Consider the following 26,263-nt stretch of genomic DNA (forward strand, 5'->3'; position numbering starts at 1 on the left):
TTGGCCAATGTGACAGTTGCAATGTAATTTCCACAACTTCTGACTTACGACGGGTGTTCTCAGATTAACAACTAATGGGTTATTCGATGAGAATCGAGTTGTAAGAACACTCAGACTTGCAACTGGACAATCATAGAAGTCGTGAGAGCAGAAAGGTGGCCAACTCTGTGCTGGCAGTTGGTAGTTTGAACCTAGCAGTAGGTAATTGGTAGTTGGTTCACATGAGTGTTTCCCAGGTAACCGATTGCACTGAACCTATATTTTAATGATAGCACATTGTATTTCTAGCCAAAAGTTTTAGCAAAATAAAATATTTTATTTTAAAATCATTAAATTACTGTTTTTTTGATACTTGGCAAAGTGACGTTTAGAACATGTAACAGTTTACATGTAATACAGCACCTAGTAAACTCACAACAAATAGTTTGAATGTGTTAAAATGTGATACATAACTTTTAAATTCTATGACTAAGTATTAAAACACAATGTAGTTGCAATATATGCATAAAATCCATCTGAAGCCATAAAAAATTGTGACAATCATAATGTTTTCAAATACAAGTTTCCACTAACAATGATTTGGTAAGTGTTAAACAGGAATTTGAACACTAGCTAAAGAGAATGGTACTACACTGGTCTGTGCATCGCTTATTTATTAGTGTTTTAACAATATACTCTTTGATTTTAGTCAAAACATGCTGAATTTGGAGCTGTGGATTAGCTGTGGTAAGTTTTAATATTTAATTCTTTATTTTAAAAAAAGAAAAGTATGAGGACTGCTAAAACATTTAGTGTGTAACACATATCAAGCAGAAGCACTATGACATTTAGTGTTTATAAAAAATAAAATAAAAATGCTTTCATTCTACCTGTGATGATATTTGTATTGCTTGCACAGCTCTTTAAACTGTTTTAATTTAACTTTTTAATTTGTTTACTGATATTGCTGATCAATTCATTCATATATTTACTTTTGCTTGACACCCAATATTGATGTATTTTTGTATCCTGGGATGTTATTAATAAACATTCATTCATTCTCTCTCATATTCTCTCTCTCATTCTCTCTCATTCTCTCTCTCTCTCTCTCTCCACCTCCCTTCAGTCCTCTTAGACCTAGCAGAATATTCTGTTTCAATTCTACGAGTTAATTAAAATGTCTTCAAAATCACCAAAACTGTTGCCAAACTTAGTAAAATATATAAATAATTAAAGTAATAATGCAGGTTTTCTTTATTAACCACAAAAACCATAGTATTTGCTATCCTGCTTGTGGGAAAGTGCAGTTAGTATGATGTGTGTGTCTTTTTTTTTATTTTTTTTTTGCTTTATCACTTTCATGACCAAGAGCGTCAATTATCATATATTAGACACCTAAATAATATACAAACATTCCTTTTCTCTTTTCTATATTATTAAGTGACCTCTGATCTAAAGAAAGCTATGCAACTATAGTCTGTCCCATCCTCCTACAAATTGTTTTTTTGTTGTTGTTTTTTTGTAAATAATTTCAATTTTGTTAGAAAAGTAAAAGTGTTTTGGAAATCCCAACTATTTTTGTGTCCAATTTAGAAAACAATCAGCTGAGAAATAAATAACTTGTAGTAAATTCCATGGCATGAAAAATGGCATTCCCTGTGGGACAGACTATAGATGTGCTAAGAGTCAGAGAATACTCAGAACAGATGCAAATCTGTTGGGAACGAAACAACATGTGTTAACAACAATGTAATATTTCATAGTTTCTGACTGACAAAAAACACCTAGTAACACACACCCCCCCCCCCCCCCAACCCCTAAAAAACCTTGCTTTATTACCATATGTCAAATCACTGAAAACTAACTGCTGCAAAAGGTAGGTAGTGAAATGAAAGATCTGCTATCAAATACTTACCCCACCTCACCTACTCCAAAAAATCTCCACCACCAACACCACATTAACTACTAGTAATTGTTGTCATGTTTTTGATTAAAATGTAACAAAGACTGACTGACTCTCACTCACTCACTCTCATTCTCTCTCTCTCTCTCTCTCTCTCTCTCTCTCTCTCTCTCTCTCTCTCTCTCTCTCTCTCTCTCTCTCTCTCTCTCTCTCTCTCTCTCTCTCTCTCAATATTTTGGTTGTGAATAAATCTGTTTTCAGTTCTCACTATTTTGGTTGTGAATAAATCTGTTTTCAGTTCTGGTCATATCAAGTGTGAAAACAGCAGGTGCTGCCCAAGACTATGACGCCAACACCCGAGCACAGTATTACGACTTCATAACAATGGAGGACCCGGAACCCGACCCCTCCTTGGAACAAGTGCTGGGTCTACCAACAGACTGCAAGCTGATAGCCAAGGACTCGTTCACAACAGCTCACGGCACTCTCAGGCAGACATACCGAGAAACATTCCAAGGCATTCCAATAGCTGACACAGTGGTGGGGATCGATGTTGATGGTGATGGCAACTTTGATGAGGGTGGGTCTGTTGGAGGAAAACTGATTTTCAAGATTAATGAAGACATTCCAGATAGGGAGAATTGCAATCTAAGTCTTGATGATGCCTTTGATGATGCAATGAATGCCCTATCTCTGGAAATAACCCTCGTCATTGAGAAAGAGTCAATGGAGGAAATCTATGCAGATACCAATAACAAAGCTCATTTGGTCTGGAAGATTGTCCTGTTGGCCTCCAATGACACAGAAGAGAGTGTAACGCAGCATTTGTTCAGAATTGACCGCTGCAATAGAGAAATTATCCAACACTCTATCAAACAAAAGTCCTCTAAACCACGCGATGCTGCTTCCAAGAGACAAGATAACGTGGATTTTGGAACCGAACCAACAGAAAGCTGGATCACAAACATAGGAACAGAACAAACAGAAATAATTACAGATTCCACAGCAAACCCAACTTCCCAGAAACCAACTACCGGAAGTGGAACTACCAAGAAACCAACCACAAAATCTACACCAAATGGAAGCTGTAAAGTTAACGTTGGAGGATTTGGAGGAAATACAAAATCAGGGAAATATGCCTTTGGCGTTGCTCCACGATGTTTGGACCTGAAGAAAGAAGGGGATAAGTGTACACTGGAAAACGAGTTTGTCAAAGTCGTAGACATGAAGACTGGGGAAGACGAAGGCAAGAAAGACATCGTCACATATAACTGCAATCAGATATACAAAGATGAAGTCAACGGTGCATTTTCACCTGTGCTTGATGCATTTTTCCACGGCACCAAAACCTTCCAAATGCTGAAGGACTGGTATAATTATACACCTTTGAAGTCTGCCCGCTACCTCATGGTTCACTTCCGAAAGCAATGGGCCAACGCTATGCTGTCCCCAGATGGCAATCTGTTGTTTGGTGATGGAGATGACAGCTCGTATCCTCTGGTAAACCTGGACACTGTGGCCCATGAGGCTGGGCATGGCATAACTCAAGACACATCACAGCTGGCCTACACCGAGCAATCTGGAGGCACAGATGAAGCTTTCTGTGACATCATGGGAGAAGTAGCTGAGGCCTATCTCGACAAAAACGACTGGCTGTCAGGTTTCTTTGATGAAAAGGATCCAAACAAAGCTCTGAGATATTTTGTAGATCCTACCAAAGATGGGGGTTCAATAAAGCATGTGAAAGATTACAAATCTGGAATAGACGTCCATCTAAGCAGTGGAATCATCAACCACATGTTTTATTTGCTAGTAACAGCAAAGAAGATCCCGATCAGGTATGCATTCGAAGCACTGCTGACGGCAAACAGAATGTACTGGAGGGAGAAGTCAGACTTCGAGGACATAGCCTGTGGAGTAATGAGGGCCGCGTACGACCATGGGCTTGATACCAGCAAATTCCGCTCAGCATTCAAAGCAGTAGGCGTCAATGGCTGCTCCCTGACAAAGTACCTTATCAAAGTCACTCCTTCCAAGCCAAGAGCTGGAATAACAGTATCGGCTATCAGAAATCCAATTTTCCTTGCCGTTGTTCCCAATACTGCCAAGACCATACTGGTGACAGTAACGGCACCAAAAGCCATTGCAGTTTCTCTGTCTAGGACCCTGTCGTTTTCTACAACGGAAACAAAGGGCTCCAACACTGTCACTTATTCTCTCAGTGGAATCAAGTTCCTCTATATTCAGCTTGGAGATGAAAACCAGTCCGCTACAACTGCTACTCTCACTATCAAATACACATAAACAATTAACACATTAATATAATCAAAGTAAATATAATCAACGTAATTTATTACTGTTCCAATTACAACTTTACAATTCTGATCTAAATTAATACAAATTACAATAGATATGTGCTTTGTTTGTTATTAATTATATTAGAACTGTTAACCCGTATCCTGCTGCATTCGTTTTGCTAAATTTAAAGAATTTTCACCAGTTCTACATTTCTAGTAATTTTATTAAAATCCATGGACATTTTAACATGAAATTATACCCATATATACTATAATGATCCACCTACGTAATGATAGCATTTTGTAGATGGTTATTTTATTTATGTTACCATGGCAACAGCTGCAAATTTCAATATACAATTTTTTCATTAATAATTAAGAAAACATGAATAAAACACTACTATTTTCCTTTTAAGTGTATTTTTTGTAAATTATGAAGATAATGTCCAACATTAACTATTATACATTTCTAGTAATATTATTAAAACCTGTTGATATTTCAACATGAAATTACACACACATATACAAAGGAAATCAACCTATGAAATTATAGCATTTTGTTGTCAGTTATATTATTTATGTTACCATGGCAACAGCTGCAAATTTCAATATACCATATTTTCATTAATAATTATGAAAACTTTAATTAAAAACTAACAATTTTTTTTAAATTTAAGTCTATGATGTGATCTATTAACCATACTACTCGATTTAGAAAAAGAATTAAGTAGACAGCCAATTTTGTTTTTGAATAATAGGGTCAAATGCACATACTACCATCAACATATTTTTGTAACTTGTGGACAGTGTCCAACATTACCTAGACACTAAAAATATGTATACTATCTCTATTACTTTATATATCTTTGTCAAATGACACAAGATTTAAAAAAAAAGGTATATGCCCTTTCACTTCCTGTCATTTTCAAATGAACATTATTAATTCTGTTACCATGGTAACCAATGCAAAAAGATGAACCGTTTCCCATATGAAATGTTTTAAATGAATTTATTTGAATAGTTTGCATTGGTTACTATGGTAACAATTTCGATCTGGGTACCATGGTAACATATAGTTTTGAACTGGTTACCATGGTAATATAATTAATAAGCTTCATATATCTTTTCTACAGGCATAGTACAATTATGTCACTATACATTGGTTGTTTCTCAGTCCTTGAAAATGATATTTTTTTAGAAATTTGTTTTCTCTGTTTTGCATTGGTTACCATGGTAACAGAATTCACAATTTTCACTCTTCTCTTGTAAACAGCTGGAAGCTTATTATTACATCATTATACAGTGATTTGTGTTAACAATTGTGACCGTGTGAAGCACTATTGTAAGTATCTTGTGTCACAATAGTGCTTCACACGGTCACAATTGTTAACATTTCAGTAATTTATTGTGACACAAGATACTTGCAATAGTGCTTCACACGGTCACAATTGTAAACAGTTCAGTAATTTATTGTGACACAAGATACTTGCAATAGTGCTTCACACGGTCACAATTGTAAACATTTCAGTAATTTATTGTGACACAAGATACTTGCAATAGTGCTTCACACGGTCACAATTGTAAAAAAAAAAAAATGTCCATTCACCTAAAAAAAAAAAAAAATCCAAAGAAACAAATATCAATATGTGAACCCTAACTAAATATGTACCGTATACATAATATGTATCCAGTGTTGAACACTTATGCATGATACAAAATAGGTCACCTGAGTAAATTGCTGACCACAACTACCAAACACATGGAGTGCGGGGCACCCATTTTCCTAGGGGGATTAAAATGACCAAATTCATGGTTTTGGGTTTTCCATGGGTGAGAGCAACTACCAAATAAATTTGGTTGGAAATGGTCTAGTATTTACGAAATGGTCTAGACATTAACGAAATTTGCAAAACTTATATTTTTATGGTATTCCTGGACACGACAATTGGCTTAATTTTCCCCTATTTGTGCCCCACCTTAGGAGAGGGGTAGAAGGAAATGGGTCATGGATATGCAATTTCTATATAACTATTGTGAACTCCATCCCCACCTCGGGGACATTCACAAGTTATATACACTGGTCATCTATTTGTCTTTATATATTATTTGAATACTATACAGGTATAGCATTTCGGGCAAATGAGCTGGCCTAAAACCTTTTCACGATGTATTTCCATCATTTTACTCTGACACAGTATTAGTTGTAATCCATGTAAAAATATGTAGTGATTCATTTGCAACTCTATAGCTGTTCAGGGCTGTAACTAGGATATAAACAATGAACCAATGAGCATGGAAGGTGCAAGACACTATTTTGCGGTCATTTCAGGGAGGTTACATACTTAAAACATCAGTATCAATAAACTATTTTTCTATTATTTTATCCCCCCCCCCCCCCCAATGCATTCCTCCCACACCAGGGGCGGGATGCAGCCCAATGGTAAAGCGTAGTTGGTTTTGGATTGATTCCCATCGGTGGGCTCACTGGGCTATTTCTCGTTCCAGCCAGTGCTCCATGACTGGTATATCAAAGGCCGTGGTATGTACTATCCTGTCTTTGGGATGGTGTATATAAAAAATGCCTTGCTACTAATGGAAAAATGTAGGGTTTTTTTCTCTCTAAGACTACTAGTATGTCAAAATTACCAAATGATGGACATCCAATAGCCGATAATTAATAAATCAGTGTGCTCTAGTAGTGTCGTTAAATACAAAATAAAACACAAACACAACATTGCCTCTACCCGTTAGCTGAGGCCCTGCTGTTTGGCAGTAAAGCTAATATGAATAATTGTTGTTATCCAGATTTAGGGATTTTTGTTCAACTCTGGCAGAAATCTGCCTGCATCCCCAACAAAAATGAGAGCCAGTACGCTTAGGCTTATGCCACTTCATTTTTTTTTCATTTTGAGCCCTGTCGCTTAGGCCCTTGGAGAGGGAGGTCAGAATGTGTTTATATGTGGCACAAAATGTAGTTGGAACTGATTAAGATATTTTTGAGAAGTCAAAAACATGAAACGTTTATGCGTGACGCACAGAAGTCCGAGCGGACGTAGAAAATGTGCTCCCTACCGCAATGGGTCACTTGAGATGTCACACAAGTAAATGTTGAAAACATTATTATCGGAATCATGAATTTATATTTGTGCAACTTCTTCTGACATGTTTATTGAGGAGTGAAAGAAGAAGAAATCACTGGCAGTTGGTCCCGCGAAGTATTGTATCTGGGTCAAGCATCGATAATATAGGTCAACTACACTTTGAAGCTTTTGCGATTTTTCTTTGATATTTTTATCAACAATATAGAATCGTTTCATAATTTGTGATTATTACATTCTGAATACAACATTTTATTTGCATTAAATATTTTGTTTAACAATTTTTGAGACAAAAACAATGTTTCGGGTCGTTGCCTACACAACAGTGTTCACTCTGTTAAAGTATGTGGGATTTTATTCTTTTTAATTGTCATTTTAAAAAATTTAGTTATCACCATATTTTGAAAATAAAAAACAAGATTACTTACTCTGAATCTATTGCAAACCATTATCCTACTGTAATTTTCACATTTTATATAGGTCCATATAGTTACCTTACGATTTTTTGGGGGTGTTGCGTAACACGAAAAAGGACCGTGTCGATGTTCTAAAAAACAGTCGATAATTGTTGCACGGGAAAATAATGGACCTTGCGCTGAGGGTATGCATCCACACCAATTGGTACCGTACAGGCCTGATGTACTAATCATAAGCGTACGGCATCCCGTTTTGTTTTGTAGGAGTGGAAGAGGGAGAAGGGCAGGCTAATTTGTGACCGAATTAAACGAAAATACCACCAACTAAAAAACAACATTTATTAGTTTTAGCGTTACTGCCAACCAGCTATATATAATATAGGGTTTCAAACGAAGCACTACACATTTTTACATGGATTTAATTACAACTAGTATTGTGGGAGAAATGTTGGAAATACTAGTACATGATGAAACGGATTCAGGCCAGCTCAATTTTCCCGAATGTCTGTCGTATTCGCCCGAATTTTAGATTTTGGTACTAATAAATTTATCAAAATACAATAGATCCAACACAACTACAGATTACCTCATGATGATTAATTTATCTTCATAACATTTGCAAATGTGTCTGCAGGGAATGGGTTGACCACCCCCACCCTTTTCGGTCCATGCTCGAGCAGATTAAAAAAACAAAAACAAATTCAATACATAATCCGGCAGAGCATGACTTAAATCCCCTACAAACTTCACTCTCCAGACACCCCTACCTAAAATCCCAGCACACATGCCTGATTTTTTTTAAATTGTCATCCACCATACAAACATAATTACAAAACATTCACTGCTTATATACGCTAACTTATTCATAAAAAGCCATACACGGCACCTCCCCCCCCCCCCCCCAATCCTTGGATCCATGACTGGTACAGCATAGTACATGCTTTAATCTATTTGAATAATAAACAAAAAGCCGGTGGCGCCACATAATTATGTGTGAAACACAACGAGAATGTTTTGTGATTAGTTATTGAAAATAATGTAGGTCAAGGTATTCCCCAGACTAGTTCAGCAGATATTCGTAACCTATCGTTTGTAATTCATATTTTAAAAATGAGAACAAATATATATCCAATCAGTAGTGATTAATACCAATGTGAATGTAATATGTCATGTTGAAAAGGAAAAAGGAAAAACTGGCAGAAAAACAACACACAACAAAACAACGACAAACACCGAGCACATGTACGTATTCGATCATATATTATAGTCAATGTAACTGTTCAAGCAAACATAGCTAGTTAGAATATCGTCTGCTGTAGTATAAGTAACCACGTTGTAATTATTAATAAAAACAGTTAGCAGCACATGCAAGCAATGTGTACTACTGCTTTCAAATTGTATGGCGGGAAATATGCTGTCACATGACCTGTTGTTTATAAATAGAAATAGGGAAATGGCGCTTTTCAATGACTGTTTATGCCGTCGGATTACAACTATTTGATTATGTTTGTACCTGTTTTTAGGCATTAAAAGTGATACTTGTTCTATTTTAATGCAACTGTCATAATGTAGTTCATATATAATAGTATATTATGACAACTTTGTAGAGATAAAAGAAACCGTTACCAAAAAACAAGAAACCATAACAAACAATAGCACGCACCATTTGACGGGTATTTTTTGTTTTTAAAAAACCCATAAGATGTACAACAACAATTTAGCAAATATTTGCATATGTCATTCTAAGACTATTTATTGACATTTTCTTACTTTGTTTTTGACAAAAATATCAACAATTAATTTAGAAAACAATTTTTAAATGAAAACAATGCAAAGTGACGTCATTGTGATGATGCTTGACATGTATACACATCAACAGCAGGAAACGGGTTAATATCTTGTAATTTGTTGTCGTACAACCAAAACAAATGTTGTTGTTTTTTCTAAACTTACTTCCCTTTAAGAATTTCATTTTTGAACTATTTCTTGTATAGAGTTAGAATTTGGCTTAAATAGTTTTGGTGAGCTATAGTAATTTTCTAATACCTTCTTTTTAAAAAATGTAACTCACTGCACATTATATATTGGGCGACTCATAAAAAAACACCCCACTTTTTAAAGTTAAATGGTGGAAAAAAATCATTAATCTTTTTACAATACTGATGTATTACGTTGTCTACTGATGTTACAATTTTTACTGACACATTGCTTACCATTACAAGACTTCCACAGAATTAAAGGTCTCACCTACCATAAAACATTTTGGTGTACTGTGATGAACATCCATAGGTGCAACTACAGACCAAGTTTCATTGACCCAGGACTTATAGTTTGTGAGAAACTGATCTAAACAGGAAACTTTACCATTAAACTTTACTGCTAAAGTTGACTTAGTAGAGGCGAGACAAAACTGGTGCATGATATAAAATATACTGTTAAAATATAATATACCATTAAAGGGACATTCCTGAGTTTGCTGCATTGTAAGATGTTTCCTACTAATAAAATATTTATACGATTAAACTTACATATTAAATATATTTTCTTGTTTAGAATATCAGTGTCTGTATATTCAATGTGTTTCTGGTCATCTTAATATTTATAAGAAGCCTAAACTGGATTTTGTCTTCAAATAATTTCATATGTACGAAAAAACAATATTTGAAGAAATAAAATGAAATATAACCTAGTACAAATATTAGAATGACCAGTAATATGTTTAATATTCAGCCACTAATATTTTATACAGAAAAATATATTTGATATGTAATTACAATTGTTAAAAAGTCTCTGTTAGTTGATAACATCTTAAAAAGTGCAGCAAACTCAGGAATGTCCGTTTAATAGAATCTACCATATACACTAAAAGCAATGCCCAATTGAATCACCTCCTTCATTGTCAGTCCCTTTTTTTCATAACTTCAAGTTACTCCCAATCACCAACACTGAGTTTGTTTTGTTTAACGACGTCATTAGAGAGCATTGATTTATTAATCAGCTACTGGATGTTAAACATTCGGAAACCTACCTTTGTCCATTAATAGCAAGGGATCTTTTTATATGCACCATCCCACAGACGGAATAGCACAAACCACAGCCTTTGATATACCAGTCGTGGTGCACTGGTTGAAATGAGAAATAGCCCAATGGGGATCGATCCCAAACCAACTGTGCATCAAGCGAGCACTGTACCACTGGGCTACATTCCGCCCCCTTGTTTTGTTTAATAATCATATTGATTTAATAATCATCAGCTACTGGATGTCAAACATTTGGATATTTTTGACTCATAGTCTTTGAGGAAACCCACTACATTTTTACAATAGCAGCAAGGGATCTTTTATATACACTGTCCCAAAGAAAGGACTGGACATATCTCAACCTTTGATATACTAATTATGGGGCACTGGTTGGGGTAGAAAAAAGCAATCACAGAATAGGTCCACTGAGGTGGTAAACCTCAGGTGAGTGCTCTATTAACTGATCTAGATCCCAACCCCCCCCCCCCCCCCCAACACTGAGATTTCCATTTTAAGTTATTCTATTATAATCTTGTTCAAAAAGATGCTATAGATCATCTCTGAGCGTGTCCCAGGGGACGTAGCCCAGTGGTAAAATGCCCGAATCTGTGGTCGGTCTAGGATCGATCCCCATCAGTGGGTCCATTGGGCTATTTCTTGTTCCAGCCAGTGCTCCACAACTGATGTAACAAAAGCTGTGGTATGTACTATCCTGTCTGTGGGATGGTGAATATAAAAGATCCCTTGCCATATAATCGGAAAATGTGTTGTAGCCCATTGCAAATGGTTACAGTTCAGGTCCCATTTGCATGGTTACAGTTCAGGGACTTATTAAAAAGGATAACCCAATCAACAAAACTTACTTGTGTTCTGCTAGCATGCTTGTTGTCTGTACGTTGAATACTCTGACTACGCCATTCTCAAAACCACATGCGAAGATCTGCCTTGACGGATGGTAGCTGATAGCACAGGGACATTCACTGGGTGTGCTGAAGTCGTACAGCTTAAACAGTAAACAAAAGACTATGAGAAATACATGGCTATAATGGAATCAAAAAGCATAGAGAAAAAGAGACCATGAGATAAACATTTGCTGAATAAAATGAAATCATAGAGCTTAACTAGAGGAAAAAAAACCCAGATTAAGGTAAACATTCATTGGCATGTCATGAAAGCAAAAAGCATTAAAAAAAGACTACGAATATGATGAAATTTTATACCATAAAGAGAAAAACTGAGGTTAAAAAAAAAGACTTTCATGGAGCATAAAGAATTCACGTCGGTGGGCCCATTGGGATATTTCTCACTCCAGCCAGTGCACCAAGATTGGTAAATCAAAGGCTGTGGTATGTGCTATCCTGTTTATGCATATAAAACATCCCTTGCTACTTATGAAAAAATTTAGCGATTTCCTCTCTAAGACTATATGTCAGAATTACCAAATGTTTGACATCCAATAGCCGATGATTAATAATCAATGTGATCTAGAGGAGTCGTTAAACAAAACAAGCTAAATATATTCCATTGGTTCTTTCTTAAACTGGTAATTTTTGTTTAAAAATATAACATGTGTGCACTAACACACTAACAAAATATATAAGTGCAATATACCTGTACACTTGAAAAATACTACGATCTTTACAGTTCAAATTTATATTGCAGTATACTGGTTAGAAAAGATTAGATTAGATTAGATATTTAATGACACCCCAGAACGAAAAATACATCAGCTATTGGGTGTGAAACTATGGTGAGCGGTATACCGGTTATACCACGCATCTCTAGCACTAACCTGTTGTAAGGTTTCAGCATCCCACACTCTGATGGAATGATCGTCGGAGACCGTTGCTAGGTGTTTCCTGTATGGATCCACGGCGATACCTCGGATCCGGGCAGTGTGTGATCTCATCATGGTGGAGTAGGCTCTCGTCGACACGTCCAGCACTCCGAGGTTTCCCTACAAATAGTAAAACAACAAGCGTAAGATGAGAACAAAATAAAACTCAACCTCTTTGAAAGGGTTGTCATCGAGATGAACTAAAACAATGAAAATACAGACATGGATGAGTGTACAAAATATTACGCCAAATTATTTATTAAATTTTAAAAAATTGCTAAAACCTACCATTATTTTAAAGAAAATATTAATCATTGTGTGAATATGTGCCCAGGACAGCATGCTTGAACCTTAATTGGATATAAGCATGAAAATAAGTTAAAATGAAATGATTGAGAGTACTGTTAAAGCACTACATGGTCCAAAAAAATTTCATATCTAAGTTCGTGGGCATAACTGTGAAAAATGGGTAAATCGTCATGAAAGTCAAACTTGATATGTAACTGTATATGATAAGTTAAAAGTAATACACAAAATTTCAGCTGAATATCTCAGTGCATTGTGAAAAAAACACCCGGAAAACTATATGTGGGACGGACAGACAAGAATGAAATCTATAGTCCGCTCCGGTTGGGCTATAATGTACTAACCACCAATATTCCCAGTTTAAACAGAAAACAAACTCACCACGGAGGTTCCTGCTAGAATTTTAAGTCCATCTGGCGACATGTTCACTGCTGTCACAGGACCCTCATGCTCTATATTATAAACATCATAATTAACAGTATATTTCAAGACATGCACTGTAAGAATGCATCTCCCTATAAAAGCAACAATTCTTTGTTTTCCTGTCTTTCTATGTAATGATTACATAATGCTGAGAAACTGTTGGTTTTGCAATAAACACAGTTGTATGTTTTGTTTCAACACATTGTATTCATTCCCTCTCTCCCCCAACTCCCACTCCCTTATTTAAACAAAATCCTCTTTCTGTTACGTTGTTACGAAATATAATTTTTTCCATATACTTAATATACATATCACATGAATCAAATATTGTTATTAATCATTGGCTACTGGATGTCAAACATTTGGTAATTTTTGAGTCGTAGTCTTAGAGAAACACTACATTTTTCCATAATCAGCAAGGGATCTTTTACATACACTTTCACACAGACAGGACAGAATATGCCATATTATTTGATATACCAGTCATGGGGTAGTGGTTGGTAAGGAAAAAAACTATCGAACTATAAGTCTACTGAGGTGGTTTGATCATACAACGCAAGCACATCAGGTAAGCACTCTTCCAACTGAGCAAAATCCACCCCATATAATATAGTGAAGAAATAAGATTTAAAAAAACACCTACAGTTTAACCATAGTAACAAATATGACCCACTGAGATAAATCCACCCCATATAATATAGTGAAGAAATAAGATTTAAAAAAAAAAAAAAAACTTTAATCATAGTAACAAGTATGACCCACCAGCTTCGAGGTAGACATTGGCGAAGTCTAACGGCCACAGCCTCAAGAATCCATCGTCGGATCCCGTCACACAGAACGTCTCATTAACACACAGACTGTTGATTCCAATACCTGAACAAAACAAACAAGATGGATTACAGTCTAAAGATGAAAATACATCTCAAATTAAAGCCAAATATATATAATGATTAATCAAAGCATAACCGTATACTGTGAAATTGTTTAAACAGGATCACACCGAGAACCTAATAGTCATCTGATTTAGACGGGATCTGGTGTTTAATGATTAATCAAAGCATAACCGTATACTGTGAAATTGTTTAAATAGGATCACACCGAGAACCTAATAGTTATCTGATTTAGACGGGATCTGGTGTTTAATGATTAATCAAAGCATAACCTTATACTGTGAAATTGTTTAAACAGGATCACACCGAGAACCTAATAGTTATCTGATTTAGACGGGATCTGGTGTTTAATGATTAATCAAAGCATAACTGTATACTGTGAAATTGTTTAAACAGGATCACACCGAGAACCTAATAGTTATCTGATTTAGACGGGATCTGGTGCTTAATGATTAATCAAAGCATATCCGAATACTGTGAAATTGTTTAAACAGGATCACACCGAGAACCTAATAGTTATCTGATTTAGACGGGATCTGGTGTTTAATGATTAATCAAAGCATAACCGTATACTGTGAAATTGTTTAAACAGGATCACACCGAGAACCTAATAGTTATCTGATTTAGACGGGATCTAGTGTTTAATGATTAATCAAAGCATAACCGTATACTGTGAAATTGTTTAAACAGGATCACACCGAGAACCTAATAGTTATCTGATTTAGACGGGATCTGGTGTTTAATGATTAATCAAAGCATAACCGTATACTGTGAAATTGTTTAAACAGGATCACACCGAGAACCTAATAGTTATCTGATTTAGACGGGATCTGGTGTTTAATGATTAATCAAAGCATAACCGTATACTGTGAAATTGTTTAAACAGGATCACACCGAGAACCTAATAGTTATCTGATTTAGACGGGATCTGGTGTTTAATGATTAATCAAAGCATAACCGTATACTGTGAAATTGTTTAAACAGGATCACACCGAGAACCTAATAGTTATCTGATTTAGACGGGATTTGGTGTTTAATGATTAATCAAAGCATAACCGTATACTGTGAAATTGTTTAAACAGGATCACACTGAGAACCTAATAGTTATCTGATTTAGACAGGATCTGGTGTTTAGAGGGTCATGTTTTAGAATTTAGAAGATTCTTGACTATGAAACTTGACCAGTTTTAACAGGATTCTGGAATATTCAGGATCCGATTTAGACAGGTTTCACTTGTTAAATATTGTGTAAAATAGCAATTAGGTCATCTGTGAAAGGTTTATGTTACAATGACCTGGAAGAGACGTTTATGTTACAATGACCTGGAAGAGACGTTTATGTTACAATGACCTGGAAGAGACATTTATGTTACAATGACCTGGAAGAGACGTTTATGTTACAATGACCTGGAAGAGACATTTATGTTACAATGACCTGTTTTAAAGCTTTCTTTTCCTCGCGAAGACTTCCTCTCTGTGGGTAGAAGACGTCTGACATGTCGAAGGGAAACTTTCTGATAATCTATCTCAAACACATGGCCAGACCGACTGCATGCATATCTAAATGAACAAAAATTTTAATTAAATAAAACATCAAGTAAAAGGAAAGAGAAGGCAAGCAAAAGATTTACAGTTAACAATTTATTTCCATGTTGCACTCAGTATTCAATGAATTTACATATTTCAGCTAACTGTATATTTTGAATAAAAGCATACTTCATTTCTTACCTCTTGTGTTAGATTTAAGTTAAAATTAGTATATGTTGGCCACTTAGGATTGTACTAGAAATGATAACATGGGGAGAGGCAGCCACCTTTTTTATTTATACCCAACAACCACAAAATAAATTTGTATTTAAACCAACTATGTCTAGAAAAACAATGGCAATAAAATGTTGTGTAACCTATTTTCATTATTTGGCATATAATTAGTTATGCAAAAAAGAAATGGGTTACCTGAATTTATTTTTGCACCACACAAATTTTAAATTCTCAAACATTTGTACATGCAATGTGTGAGATTGTGTGCGTAATATTAGACTATGTATTTCACTCTTACATTGATCTGGCCACCAAGTCTTGGCTGGGACGATACCCGACATCAAATCTACATGCAATGTGTGAGATTGTGTGTGAAATATTAGACAATGTATTTCACTCTTACATTGATCTGGCCTCCAAGTCTTGGCCAGGACGATACCAGACATCAAATCTACATGCAATGTGTGAGATTGTGTGCGTAATATTAAGACAATGTCTTTCACTCTTACATTGATCTGGCCTCCAAGTCTTGGCCAGGACGATACCAGACATCAAATCTACATGCAATGCGTGAGATTGTGTGCGTAATATTAAGACAATGTATTTCACTCTTACATTGATCTGGCCTCCAAGTCTTGGCCAGGACGATACCAGACATCAAATCTACATGCAATGCGTGAGATTGTGTGCGTAATATTAAGACAATGTATTTCACTCTTACATTGATCTGGCCTCCAAGTCCTGGCCGGGACGATACCCGACATCAAATCTACATGCAATGTGTGAGATTGTGTGCGTAATATTAAGACAATGTATTTCACTCTTACATTGATCTGGCCTCCAAGTCTTGGCCAGGACGATACCAGACATCAAATCTACATGCAATGTGTGAGATTGTGTGCGTAATATTAGACAATGTATTTCACTCTTACATTGATCTGGCCACCAAGTACTGGCCAGGACGATACCAGACATCAAATCTACATGCAATGTGTGAGATTGTGTGCGTAATATTAAGACAATGTATTTCACTCTTACATTGATCTGGCCACCAAGTACTGGCCAGGACGATACCAGACATCAAATCTATACGCAATGTGTGAGATTGTATGCGTAATATTAAGACAATGTATTTCACTCTTACATTGATCTGGCCTCCAAGTCTTGGCTGGGACGATACCCGACATCAAATCTACATGCAATGTGTGAGATTGTGTGTGAAATATTAGACAATGTATTTCACTCTTACATTGATCTGGCCACCAAGTCCTGGCTGGGACGATACCCGACATCAAATCTACATGCAATGTGTGAGATTGTGTGCATAATATTAGACAATGTATTTCACTCTTACATTGATCTGGCCTCCAAGTCTTGGCCAGGACGATACCAGACATCAAATCTACATGCAATGTGTGAGATTGTGTGCGTAATATTAGACAATGTATTTCACTCTTACATTGATCTGGCCTCCAAGTCTTGGCTGGGACGATACCCGACATCAAAGCTAACGTCAGTGAACTCAATGTTGTTATACTCTCCCAGCGATACTGGGGCTGATCGCAAACTTCCTTCTTTAACACGCCACAAGCGGATGTTGTCTCTTCCACACGACACCATTCTGAAATGAACATATTCAAAGTCTCATTAACAATTTTTTTTTTTTTAAATCCAAACAGGTAAAAGGGTGTAAAACAATTAAACGGTAAAGAGAATTATTCATAAAAATGGAAATGTCATCAAATAAGAAAGAGAGGAAGTGGACAATTAGTAGTGTCAAACATTAAGAGATATACAGTTGGTCAAATATACACTGAAATCAAATTATCAAATACACTTTAAAATTAAATGATAAAATCCACTTTGAAGTCACATGATAAAACATATTTAAAAATCAAATATTAACACTTGAAAATGAAATGGTTTAATATAATTAAAAATCAAATATTAACACTTGAAAATGAAATGGTTTAATATAATTCAAAATCAAATATTAACACTTGAAAATGAAATGGTTTAATATAATTCAAAATCAAATATTAACACTTGAAAATGAAATGGTTTAATATAATTCAAAATCAAATATTAACACTTGAAAATGAAATGGTTTAATATAATTCAAAATCAAATGGTAAAGTACACATAAAATAAAGTTTGTTTTGTTTTACAACACCATCAGTGCACATTGATTTATTGGCTATTGGATATCAAATATTTGGTAATTCTGACATTTATAGTCTTAGAGAGGAAACCAAGTACAGTTTTCTATTAGATCAAGGGATCTTTTATATTCACTACCCCACAGACAGGAGAGCACATACCACAGCCTTTGATATATCAGTTGTGGTGCACTGGATACATTTAAAAAAATTAAATGGTAAAAGTTAAGTGGAAATAAAATAAAACTTTTATAGTTATCATCACCATTACCGTAATAACTGCTAACAATCTTATATCAATATTATTTTCTGATATTTCATTGATTGTCAAAAATCATTACACTGGATAGTAAAATAAAAAATAAAAAATTGCTTTGTTTAATGACACCACTAGAGCACACAAATTAATTAATCATCGGCTATTTGGTAATTACGACTCGTAGTCATCAGAGGAAATCCGCTACATTTTCCTAATGCAGCAAGGGATCTTTTATATGCACCTTCCCACAGACAGGAAAGCACATTCGACAGCCTTTGACCAGTTGTGGTGCACTGGTTGGAACAAGAAAAAAAAACCAATCAGTTGAATGGATCCACCAAGTTGGTTTGATCCTGCGAAGCGAGCACTTGACCGACTGAGCTAAATCCCGCCCCCACTGGATAGTAAATCAGCTTCATAACCCTGACCGTGTATCATCAAATGCAGCGATCTTCATCTGTACAATATCAACATCAGTGTGAGCTTTAGCGACGACCGTCACCTCGCGACTCTTTGTCACTCGCGATGTGTTCCAGATGACAATCATCTAAACAGGACACAAAAATCTATTGACGAAATACTGTAACAGAATTTTTTTTTTTTTTCCCTTTTAAGTATGAATTTTACAACTAAGATCATACTAGTTTATCAATGAACAGAAATGACAAACTGCTATGATGTTGTGATGAACATAACATGTCAAGATATTTTCCAAGTATTAATCAACATTAGCACAAGAAATAGGACTGTAACAGCTCTTTGACTAGAATCAGGGATGTGAGAGGGGTAGGAACAAAAAAGCTTACTGCGGCTGGGGTCCAGTAGCCGCTCAAGGGCCCCTGAAGGAAAATTGTTGTTTGCAACCCCTGGAACTGCCAAAAATTGCATTAAATGCTAACAAATCTAAACTGGTTATAATTTATAATACAAGGCACACATCATAAACTTGAAACCATGAAAACATGCAAATGAACCATGCGTGGTCAACAGTATTGAACATCATGTTTTTGTTTTTTTAGATGAAATGAAAAAGTGCATTTACGCGTTTCCGTGTAGCTCTCACATCCCTGTAGACTAAAACAAATAAAAGAATCACAAGTGTAGAAATAAAATACCCAATACAATATATATTTTACAGTTAAATAACAAGACTGAATGAACGAACGAATGAATGAGTGTTTAACAACATCAACCATTGGGTGTCAAACAACAAGACATGCCAACAGTTGTGAACAGAAAGATATTGGATGTTTGTATTTTATTGCAACTTGATTTTCATACTTATATCCAATTAAAGTTCAAGTACAGTTCTGGATACACACCTCAGCTATCTGGGCTGTCTGTCCAGGATGGAGAGATATTGGCTAGTTGTATGTGGTTGGTGAGAGAGAAAATGGTATAGCAATCTTACATCGTCTAGACCTTACTCTGGGTGGAAGCCTGTACGTGGATGTGAACCCAGTACCTACCAGACTTAACCACTATTACCAGCACATTAAGGTGTGTGTATTTAGCTTCAAGCATGTTTCACATTCAAACAGTGCTTCCAGTTTAAACTGAACACTGATCAACATATTGTATTTTTTTGTTTAATGATCATAATATTCTACACTAATTATCAAATTTATTACAATGAATTAACTTGCTTTAAAACACTTCTTCATAATTGACTCACATTTTTGCCATGTCCATCTTTTCCAACACCACACAAAACATTTCCATTTTGAGAAAAACTGTAAATAAATTAAAGATGGAATAAGTAGGCTAGATCACATAGATATCAAAGTCAATGTTAATATGTTTGACATACCTGAGGCAGCTCAGGGAATGAACATGTGTAACATACCTGAGGCAGCTCAGGGAATGAACATATTTAACATACCTGAGGCAGATCAGTGAATGCACATGTTAAAGTTTGACATACCTAAGACAGCTCAGTGAATGAACATATTTAACATACCTGAGGCAGCTCAGTGAATGAACATATTTAACATACCTGAGGCAGCTCAGTGAATGAACATATTTAACATACCTGAGGCAGCTCAGGGAATGAACATGTTTGACATACCTGAGGCAGATCAGAGAATGAACATGTTTAGCATACATGAGGCAGATCAGTGAATGAACATGTTAAAGTTTGACATACCTGAGGCAGATCAGTGACTGAACATGTTAAAGTTTGACATACCTGAGACAGCTCAGTGAATGAACATATTTAACATACCTGAGGCAGCTAGGTGAATGAACATATTTAACATACCTGAGGCAGCTAGGTGAATGAACATATTTAACATACCTGAGGCAGCTCAGTGAATGAACATATTTAACATACCTGAGGCAGCTAGGCGAATGAACATATTTAACATACCTGAGGCAGCTAGGTGAATGAACATATTTAACATACCTGAGGCAGCTCAGTGAATGAACATATTAAAGTTTGACATACCTGAGGCAGATCAGTGAATGAACATGTTTAAGTTTAACATACTTGAGATAGCTCAGAGAATCAAAATGTTTAAGTTTAACATACCTGAGGCAGCTAGGTGAATTAACATATACTGAACAAAAAAAGAAACTTCTGATTTGTACATATAGTATTTTCTGTGTTAAAGAATTCATTGTGTAATGAAATTATATAGGTAGTATTAGCCTTGAGCTGTATTATCAGGATTCATGAATTTTATCTATTATTTTTGCACTGTTAATCGTCGACAACATGAAATTCAATTTGCACGTGCATGCATGGTTCGACATGTCCTGTGTAGTATTCGGTCAATTTGTTTTACTTGTCTTACTGACATTGTTGTCAAGTGAACGAAAACGCTTCAAAATTTGTAAAAAAAATAAAGTTTCTTACATTGTAGCATTTTTAGTATGCCAAGAATACCCAATAATTTACATGAACGGGCGATTGGCATGCTTGATGCTGGCATGTCGACAGAAGACGTTGCAAGGCATGTTGGGAGTTCTAGTCGAGCAATACGAAATCTTCGCGTAAGATTTCGTACGACAGGAAGCACCAATGACTTGCCCCGTCGTGGACGTCCGCATGTTACAACGCGTAGTCAAGACCGCTATATCATGAACATGCATTTGCGCAATCGATTCCAAACTGCCACTGCTACTGCTGCTAACACACCTGGGCTTCATAATAACCGAATCAGTGGGCAAACTGTTCGTAATCGTCTGCGGGAGAACGGTTTACATGCACGACGTCCTTACGTCGGATGCGTTTTAACACAACGTCATCGCTGGTATACCGTTCTTTTTTCGGATGAATCTAGATTTTCTTTACAACATGGTGATGGCAGGGTGCGCGTCTACCGTAGGAGAAATGAACGCTATGCTGACCGTTGTGTTCTTGAACGAGATCATTTCGGGGGTGGGGGTTGTGTCATGGTCTGGGCAGCCATTGCCCATGGTTATCGTTCACCACTAGTCATCATTGATGGCAATTTAAATGCTCAACGTTACCGCCATGACATTCTCACTCATCACGTCATTCCTCTGTTCCATAACACACCAACATCTCGATTTTTCAGCATGATAATGCCACCTCTCATACAGCTAGAGACTCTGTAAATTTTCTTAGGACAAATAACATTTATTTCATTGATGACTGGCCCGCTAAAAGTCCTGATCTCAACCCCATCGAGCATGTCTGGGATAGTCTGGACAGACAATTGAGGCATCGTCCCAACCCACCCGCTAATGTCAACGAACTTCGTCAAGCGCTCATTCAGGAATGGAACAATATTCCACAGGCAGAAATCAACACTGTAGTCAATTCTATGCGCCTGCGATGCACTGCAGTGGTCAATTCAAGAGGTGGTCATACCTGTTATTAAGTGGGTGTGGTTTTTTTAAACCCCTACCACACTTGGTCAAAATTTCTCCCACTTTCTGTTAACCTATGGCCATGATTTTTGCACCAAATGATGCATCATGGAACACTCTTTAAACGCATATATAACAATTATTCCCCCGGTTTGTTTTCATCAAGTTATGTTCAAGCAAAGTTAGCAGAAGTTTCTTATTTTGTTCAGTATATTTAACATACCTGAGGCAGCTAGGTGAATGAACATATTTAACATACCTGAGGCAGCTAGGTGAATGAACATATTTAACATACCCGAGGCAGCTCAGTGAATGAACGTATTTAACATACCCGAGGCAGCTAGGTGAATGAACATATTTAACATACCCGAGGCAGCTCAGTGAATGAACGTATTTAACATACCTGAGACAGTGCAGTGAATGAACATGTTTAACATACCTGAGACAGCTCAGTGAATGAACGTGTTTAACATACCCGAGGCAGCTCAGGGAATGAACATATTTAACATACCTGAGGCAGCTCAGTGAATGAACATGTTTAACATACCCGAGACAGCTCAGTGAATGAACGTGTTTAACATACCTGAGGCAGCTCAGGGAATGAACATATTTAACATACCTGAGGCAGCTCAGTGAATGAACGTGGGTCTTACACATGGACAAACATTCTCCTGACCGGAACTTCCAAATTCGTACGACACTCATCTGCCCTGTCTGACCCGACGCAATCAGTGACGAACTGCTGTTCATGGACAGACACGATATCTAGACCAAGTAAATAACACACAAAATGTTAAATGTCATCATCAGTGTCAGGGGTAAATAGAGAAAATTAATATAACAGGAAAAGAATATTTGTTTAACACCTCAGCATGTTATAAACTATGACTGTCCGTTGTCGAACATATGGATATTTTGTCTTTTGGTCAATAGAGAGAATGACAGGAAACCTGTTGGAATGACATAGGCAAAACAATACTGCAGAGCCTTTGATGCACTAGTCATGGAGAACTATTTATGATGGGGCAAAATCGGAGTCCATTGAGGAAGGAAGGAAAATGTTTTAACAACACACTCAGACATATGGATAAGGACCACACAGATATTGAGAGAGGAAACCCGCTGGGCCCACCGACAGGGATCGATCCCAGAACGACCGCGCATCAAGCGAACATTTTACCACTGGGCTATGTCCCGCCCCTCCCATTGAGGACAAGCAAGTATTTGATCAAAAGCATATATTTTGCCAGCTTGGTTCAGTACCTTTTCTGTATGTCCAAGGAAAAATCTTTGATGGCCGTTGTTGACTTTCATGGCAACCAAAACAGAATGACATGGGTAGACAATGGTGGTACCATCAGCCGACCAAACAGCCTGAAAATAAAAACAACCGAAAAATTCATTATTATCATTAGTGCAACATCTTGAAAAATTATTTTTAATCAAACATTCTTATTAGTACAACATCATCTTAGTGATTACATTGGGGTTTTGGGGGTTTTTTTAAATTATTATATCTGTGCATAAATCAACATTTGAATTAATATTTTTTATTTAATGAGAATACAATCTTTTAGAAGTGTCATATATTTTAACTTTAACAGCCAATACAAGTCTCATACAATAATCCTATTGCTATTTTGTCATAACCTTTACAGAAAACAAAGATATGACCATCATAAATCAATAACATTGATCACCTGTTTCTTTTGTTTTGTTTATTGTTTGTTTTTAAAAATCAAGACAATAAATGCTCCAAGAAACAAACCTCTCGATATGTGCTTCCACCGAAACCAACTATCCGTTTTAATTTCAATATTGGATCTGGTTCCAGAGTCTGAAATACCAAATATTAAATAAATAAAAATACTTACATATACACATAAAACAAAATATTACATTAATATAAGTACTTACACATACACAAAAAAACAAAATACTATAAATCATAAATTAGTGATATTAAAATTTAGCGAAATCCAAATAAGTGACATATTAGCGACATAAAATTTTGGCACGGTCGTTATATCAGAAACTTAAAAATTCTCAAGCCTACAGATCAGGTTAAATAATACTTTTGATCTATTTTGACGTTATGCAGCTTACAGACAGCTGAATTTTAGTAGCATAATTACAGAATGTACATGCTAACCAACTAGTGTTGTTTGCTATCCATTTCATTTTTATTCAATATTTCAAGTCATCATCACAGAATTAATTATTGCACACATTTAATAAAAAGAGTTTCCTTCAGCTACAGAGTTAAACTCAAATCCTAGTTGGACCAAGCAGTTAAAGTTGGTTTTGTTTAACACCTCCACTGGAGCACATAGATTAAGTAATCATCCGCTATTGGATGTCAAACATTTGTTAACTCTGACATAGTCTTAGAGAAGAAACCTGCTACATTTTTCCATTAATACCAATCTTTTATATGCACTTTCCCACAGACAGGAAAGCACATACGGTACCAGTTGTGGTGCATTGGTTGGAATGAAAAAAAACGCAATCAGTTTAATAGATTCACCAAGTGGTTCGATCTTGCAACACAAGCACACCAGGCGAGCACTCAACCGACTGAGCTAAATCCCGCTCCTGCACCAAGAAATTAGCTACAGATGATTCTACTGTATTTGTGCTGATGAGCTAGAAAGACGGACCAGAAATACCATACATTCCTTTAGACACCACAACTCTTACAAATTAACTCACTCTGCAGCTCGGTTTGTTTGACAAAAAGTTGTTATGACTGTTATCTGCACCAACCTGTAAAACAAAAATCAAGAGTATCAGAAAATGCCACATGCTCTTCAATTTAGGTTTACTTACATAAAATTAAAATAAAAACAACATTTAAGAATTATGTTTTTTGAGCTAGTACAAACATCAGGTTGACCAGAAAAATAGTGAATTTGTCAAACTTGATCATTTAAGTAAGACCTTGTAAATAAATAAATAAAGTTTGTTTTATTTAACGACGCCACTAGAGCACATTGATTTTTTTATCTTATCATCGGCTATATGGTCATTCTGACAGGTTTTTTTTAGAGGAAACCCACTGTCGCTACATAGACTACTCTTTTATGACAGGCAGCAAGGGATCTTTTATTTGCGCTTCCAACAGGCAGGATAGCACAAGCCATGGCCTTTGTTGAACCAGTTATGGATCACTGGTCAGTGCAAGTGGTTTACACCTACCCATTAAGCCTTGTGGAGCACTCACTCAGGATTTGGAATCGGTATCTGGATTAAAAATCCCATGCCTCAACTGGGATCCGAACCCAGTACCTACCAGCCTGTAGACCGATGGCCTAACCACGACACCACCGAGGCCGGTATAACTTGTAAATAATGCAACTTAAGAGCAATTTTTTTTTTTTTAAATGTAATAGTCACAACTATTTCACACTACCAATAAGTTGGGATCGGTGTCTGTAAGAAAAAGTTCAAGTTTGTTTTGTTTAATGACACCACTAGAGCACATGGAACTTTTAATTATTGGATGTCAAATATTTGATAATTTTGACATATAGTCTTAAGAAAGGAAGGAATGAATGAAATGTTTTATTTAACGACGCACTCAACATATTTTATTTACGGTTATATGTTGTCGAACATATGGTTAAGGACCACACAGATGTTGAGAGAGGAAACCAGCTGTTGCCACTTCATGAGCTACTCTTTTTCGATTAGCAGTAAGGGATATTTTATATGCACCATCCCAAATACAGGATAGCACATGTTAAGGCCAAACATTACATTTACGTAATGTACATATTTGTTTGTTTACTTTGCATGCACGTCTTTGTTTACGTTTATGACGTCATGGTAATTCTGTTACGTCATTCTTTAGGCAACGTTAATTTCTATCTTTCCAAAAGACGTTTGTTAATTCCAAAAGAATGTGGTACGCCGACAAATACGGTATGTATTACTATTTATAACTTAGTTTAAAATGTTTAAATAAAATATTGCTTAGTCTTATATTAAGGCGAAATAAGCCTATACACGTATATGTATATGTATTAAATGGTATATGTATATAAATGTACATGTATATAAATGGTAGGCGCATTGT

General features: G+C 36.0%; 1 protein-coding gene across 2 annotated transcripts in view; it reads right to left on the bottom strand.

Annotated features, from left to right (window-relative positions):
• The window catches only part of LOC121378928 (WD repeat-containing protein 90-like), a 79,931-nt gene that overhangs the window by 39,960 nt on the left and 13,708 nt on the right, over positions 1-26,263 (bottom strand). For both annotated transcript variants that reach the window (XM_041507318.1, XM_041507319.1), the window contains exons 9-20: positions 24,898-24,951; positions 23,954-24,022; positions 23,449-23,559; positions 22,805-22,950; positions 20,024-20,081; positions 18,777-18,895; positions 17,390-17,551; positions 15,605-15,729; positions 14,042-14,152; positions 13,238-13,308; positions 12,506-12,670; positions 11,577-11,716 (exon numbers count right to left, since the gene is read on the bottom strand). In XM_041507318.1, coding sequence (XP_041363252.1) covers positions 11,577-11,716; positions 12,506-12,670; positions 13,238-13,308; positions 14,042-14,152; positions 15,605-15,729; positions 17,390-17,551; positions 18,777-18,895; positions 20,024-20,081; positions 22,805-22,950; positions 23,449-23,559; positions 23,954-24,022; positions 24,898-24,951 — 1,331 coding nt within the window. The remainder of the gene's footprint in view (positions 1-11,576; positions 11,717-12,505; positions 12,671-13,237; positions 13,309-14,041; positions 14,153-15,604; positions 15,730-17,389; positions 17,552-18,776; positions 18,896-20,023; positions 20,082-22,804; positions 22,951-23,448; positions 23,560-23,953; positions 24,023-24,897; positions 24,952-26,263) is intronic.

The sequence above is a fragment of the Gigantopelta aegis genome, chromosome 8, assembly GCF_016097555.1.
Source record: "Gigantopelta aegis isolate Gae_Host chromosome 8, Gae_host_genome, whole genome shotgun sequence".
Classification (NCBI taxonomy): domain Eukaryota; kingdom Metazoa; phylum Mollusca; class Gastropoda; order Neomphalida; family Peltospiridae; genus Gigantopelta; species Gigantopelta aegis.